The sequence below is a fragment of the Chanos chanos genome, chromosome 16 (genome assembly GCF_902362185.1).
Source record: "Chanos chanos chromosome 16, fChaCha1.1, whole genome shotgun sequence".
Classification (NCBI taxonomy): Eukaryota; Metazoa; Chordata; class Actinopteri; order Gonorynchiformes; family Chanidae; genus Chanos; species Chanos chanos.
The window spans coordinates 3,797,817-3,803,133 of NC_044510.1; the positions used below are offsets into that span (position 1 = coordinate 3,797,817).

At 41.3% G+C, this 5,317-nt stretch overlaps 1 protein-coding gene across 9 annotated transcripts in view; it reads right to left on the minus strand.

Moving 5' to 3' along the window:
* The window catches only part of LOC115829321 (transcription factor COE1-A-like), a 124,917-nt gene extending 119,845 nt beyond the window's left edge, over positions 1 to 5,072 (minus strand). For all 9 annotated transcript variants that reach the window (XM_030793396.1, XM_030793397.1, XM_030793395.1 and 6 more), the window contains exons 1-4: positions 4,939 to 5,072; positions 4,158 to 4,314; positions 3,011 to 3,074; positions 1,787 to 1,842 (exon numbers count right to left, since the gene is read on the minus strand). In XM_030793396.1, the coding sequence (XP_030649256.1) occupies positions 1,787 to 1,842; positions 3,011 to 3,074; positions 4,158 to 4,314; positions 4,939 to 5,072 (411 nt within the window). The remainder of the gene's footprint in view (positions 1 to 1,786; positions 1,843 to 3,010; positions 3,075 to 4,157; positions 4,315 to 4,938) is intronic.
* Positions 5,073 to 5,317: the final 245 nt, after the last annotated feature.

Consider the following 5,317-nt stretch of genomic DNA (forward strand, 5'->3'; position numbering starts at 1 on the left):
TTCACTGAGGGGACAGACTGAAAATATCAGTCACTTTGTCTTCCATTGTCAAAACAGAGGTGACTCCACCTGTAGCTACTCTGTGGTTAGCCCGGTCTCATTTTACACTCCTGACAGATTTGAGAGCCTAAAGCCTGAAACACACACCCAATCCTAAGATATCTATCTCGACTGGATCAAGATATCAAAGAAACACACCGGCGTGGCTAGGCATACTGCTATCCTGGGTAGTGAATGCGTCAGGAAAGCGAGAGAACTTTTTTTTCAGATTTTCAAGGCGTAATGATAATTCGGTATAGTTGGGCAAGATAACGTCATCTATCACGGCACTATTTTCACGCAAGTAATTACAGTTTTTGTAAACACCCAGTAAAAGCCTATTCGTTTAGTGATTTTTATGATATGGTTGCTATCGCCGTGACATCATGAAACTCTTTCCAAAACTGTAGAGCGAAGAGGAACAGTGCGATTTTCTACGACTTCCCGACGCCCAATACAATGCAAAAATAATAAATATATGCGCTAAATTTATTCCTGGCTGAAAATACATGGGTGACTGGGGGAGGGGGGTGGGGACTACAAAAGATTCGCTTACAAGATTCCTCGTGCGACCGCGGCTTTTCTAACACTGACGGAGAGAAGAACAGATAAGTAGAGCGCGGTGGAACCAAAAGTGTGAACGAACTCCGCCACAGCTGTGTCCTCCCACGGAACGAAGTAAAAAACAGTTGATTAGAGAAAAACATCTGCTCTCCGCCGCGAAACTGCGCTGTCAAAGTGGCAGTTCCCGGGATTAATGCGCTTTGATAGTCCCCGTGACGCACGAGTGAGAGTGAGAGCGAGAACGCGCCGGCGCCCGCAGGTATGGTACCAACGTGCGACGTGCTAAGTGTTAACAGCTTCGCGTGAGGGCCATCTCAGCTTCCAGCGGGCAGCCGTTACAGTAAGCCAGCTAATGAATACTTTCACCTCCTTTCCCCGTGCAGCCGCTAAACAGAGGGAGCTCCAGACCTAATGCAAAGGCACGGAGGACATTAATCCTACTTTAGGCCTCACCTCTGCTATAAACAGCCATTTATGAGCAGCTTCTCAAATTCATCAACTGTTCTAAACCGCTATGAGCAAAAAAAAAAAAAAAAGTCTAAACCTGTCCCAAAACAGCAGCTCGGGGCCCGTTGTGTGTATATGGCAAGTTAAACCAACAGGAAACAGGCCGCACTAATAGTGTTGGTTTTACCTGCTATAAACCGCTCGCAGATGATGCAGTGCTCAGAGGAGAGAGGCCAAGCGTGAAATGTAGGCTATATTTTCCCAGAAAAGTCATAACTGTATGAAACAGATATCTTGTGTATTAAGTGGAAGAACTTTACTTCGATTTTGTTTTCTTTGGAGATAGTGAGAACGTCAGTATGTCGACTAGAAGACGGTGTCGAAGTAGCAGAATTACAGCGATTCAGAAACGACTTGACATATAAGCCACGCGAACACAAAGACAATACCATAAGATTAACTAAATCAAAGCGAGAGGCTTCGCTAATGGGCATCAGATAACTCCAACAAAACATGCCAAGTGCCATCGAGAGTATCAGAGCCCGCCCACTGACTGAGGCATTTAAAAAAAAATTGGCCCATTCCCTCGAGTGCACGCACACATGCGCACGCACATTCGGGACTCCCACGAACCTGGCCTCACTCAAAATGAAGTCACATACTGTTACACACTATCTTCTGTCTGGCCTATGTAAGAAACGCTTGCCTTCGCCCCTGTAATACTGCGTGCTCTTACCTGTTTGGTCATAGAGTCTATTAGCCGCACATAGAAGTCCTGCTCTGTTCTGATGCCTGAAAGAGAGGGAAAAGAACGTGTGTCAGAGGTAAAGGCAGACAGACTCAGATACATATATAGACACACACGGGGTGGACCAGCGGTTATACATCTTTTTGAAATTCATATTATTGATTACTATTTTCAATAAATGACATCCTATACTGAATTCAGGTTTAAGCTTCTTGTCTTTGCTCCTTTAGATGTGAATATCTTCGTACGATTACGGTTATAATCAGAAGAGACACATCCGATAGAAAATAATATAGCACAAAGTTGAATTGAGACGGTACAGTAAAAACATCTTGAAACAGCTTTACGAAAATATAATCCTGATGGAAACAGTATATTTTCAATAAAAATAAAAACACAGAGGTAAATCATCGCATGTATCGTCTGTAGATGTCTGCGATTTCAAGGCGACCAAGCACAGAAATAATAGATGTACCAGTTCAGCTTAGGTCTACTTTTCATCAGATGCACCAGGACATTAAACAACAACCTTGATATGTTCTTAATCGCGTTAGTCGCTTGACAATCGCCTTAAATGCGATAAAAACCAGTTGTGTACTATGTGCAATAACAGATGTTGGCGCGTCGGGGGCGTTTTGTAAAACGACATTAAACAGCTGTTAAAGCCAGGAGACAAATTAGGTCTAACCGGAAAATTGACCACATGATTAAACTTATGACGTTCAGCCTGCCAGTCGGCTTTCAGTGATGAATACGACCACGATTAATCCGGTCAAATTCAGTTTTGCTCAAAGGGAAAAAATACGCATTAAAAATTTATATTCACTCGTGAACATAAGTAGAATAATTGATTTTAACGTTCAGAAAATTACGTAGGCCTAAGCGCAGGACAGAAAACTAGACTGATCTTGCTGGAAACGTCAGCTGCGCATTGAATTCTTTTTTTATACACTGTTTGGCTTCTTACGTGTTTAAATCCTCGATATTAGGTTATGCACCAGAATAACCCACAAATATTTGTAGATTAAAAAAAAAAAAGAAACTTGGTCATATCGTAATAAAAAAAGAAACTTGGTCACATTGTAATAAATTCTTAAACGGCAGCTGTCTCGTGCATCATTATTTCAGCGAAATCGAATGCAAATCGTTTCCTGTGACCTGAAAGCGTCTTTGCCGTGGGTGCTAATATTATTAGACATAGGCTGCGCTCACCGTTGCTGTAGAGAAGTTGTAGTCTGTAATGAATTCCATTATTTGTCTTCTCTCCGGTGCATTCCTGAGCGTGCACAAAAATGTTGGACATTATGATAAACATATTAATAAATGACATTTTTGAATAACGTAAAAAAAAAATTAAAAAGAAAACATTGGTGCTTATGAAATACAGTGAGTAGCTATGCATGTGTGTTTGTGTGTGTGTGTGTGTGGGGGGGGGGGGATTCGTAGGAGGAAAAGCAATGTGTTCTAATCTATGGTATGATAGTTTAGCGTGTCTTATGTGATGAAAAAAGAAACAGGAGTGACTAATAATTCACTGGTTTAAAAAAATATGTGCAGGCGATTAGTCAGCAAATATTTAGGGCCGAAAGAGGCATTAACGCAAAATCATCAATGCCATAAACTACGAAACTATGACACATCCTGCATCATTAATCATCGTTCATTTTGAACTGCTCATGTTCTTATTATCCCTATTCTTCTCAGACATTTTAAACATAACTCCAAGTTATTCACGTTAACAACACAGCTTGATTAACAGCACGTTTTAAAATCACATATTAAAAAAACAAAAACAAAACAGACACATAAAACAAACAAAAATATAAAAACAAACAAAACAGTTAATAAATTTATAGTTATACTGGCAATGAGCAACACCACTACTATTCTAAACTGCAGAGATAATGAGTTACCGTTGAGTTGAGAGAGTGAATGTTGACGGAACTAAAATAAGCATTAAGTTGCACTCAGCCCCGATTATTTACATGATCTCGGCAAATAGTGTGCCTTCAGCACATTGCTATGACAGCCATAATAATTAATTTTACTTCATGATTATTGTCACTATTATTATATTGAATGCTTAGCATGATACTCTTTTCACGAGGCTGATTCTATACTGCTGTAACGTCAACATCTGCCTCATCTGATTTTAGAACAACTTTTAAAAACTAGTTATTTTGCGTTTAAATGCACGTAGGTCGTTTGAGGCAAACGTGATTAAATGTGTTGACCATTATCGAGCTAGGTGGGGGAAAAACTGCAGTTTAAAATCTGATTTTCAAAAAAGAAAAAAAAAAACCAAGAAGAGGACAGCTTATAAATAATTGCTTAAAAATAAAGAGGATGAATGGCTCACCTTTTCTTTTTCAACAAAACCAACAAAAGATGTTCTCTCAATTTCCACTGGTTGTCCTTGTCTGTCATAGAGAGCCAAAACAAAGTGGAAGAAATTGGATTTCCGAAGATTGGAGGGCGGTTGTTTCTCGAAGTGTGCACGGGCTAGTCCCACTCCGCTGTGAAGAGACACGCACAAGGGGTGCCGGTGTTAGAACAGCCAGACAAACTGAAGTGAGTACGTGGGTGTAATTTTAATTGTAGCGGAGAAAAAAAAAAGGGTCTTGATCGCGGCGATTAGTGATCAGTACGATGCTGCGGACTCGTGATCTTGAGAGTTTAAGTTGAACTACGAAGTTTGGTATGTTTTAGTTTTGATATGATCTATAATATAAAGCTACACATTCCAGTCAGCTTCATAAATTATCATTAGTGTTAGTACTATTGGTTTTTTGTTTTGTTTTGTTTTCGTTTGTTTGGTTTTTTTTTTTTTTTAACAAATAATATTTCATCCTCGCTATACAGGGATGGCCTAATGGATCCCCAAAAGTAAGCCGTAGAAGCCATTTAACAGTAAATCGGCCACATGCCATATACAAGTTTACAACTAAAAGAATACCCCGAGCCTTTCTCGGTATCGTTTCGCGAAAGGAAAACGCCAGGAGGAGAAAGGCTACTGGAGTAAATGCCTCGGAAATCCGCTAGGAGCTTCCAAAACAGACGCCTCTGCCGTTTATAGTCCACGATCCGTGAGAACCGTCGCCCTGGGATAGGCTACGGCGTAAACGCTGCCTGGGGCTTACCTCTGAGCGGCTGTGTTAGCATCCAACACCCCGGCGCCCTGCATCCATGTCCGCACTGCGTTCATGCCGGCTCCGATGGGTTCCTCTTTCAAACTACTCCCACTCCTTTGGATGCTCTCCTGAATGCCAAACATGAAAACGCAGGTCTTTTCGCGCTCCTTGCGAGTGCGCGTGTGCTCTCAGGTGTCCAAGCCCCCGTTCACTCTAGGAACCGGGAAGAAGGCTTTCCGCGTGCGCACGAGGAAAATCTGTCTTTGCGTTGACGTTGCCTGGGTGACAAGACAATGAAATTTAAAGTAGAATGATAAAACAGCAAAGAAGTAAAATCCAAACGTTACAAGGACCAAAAAGGGGCCCGTGAAATTTCAAAGGAACTGCA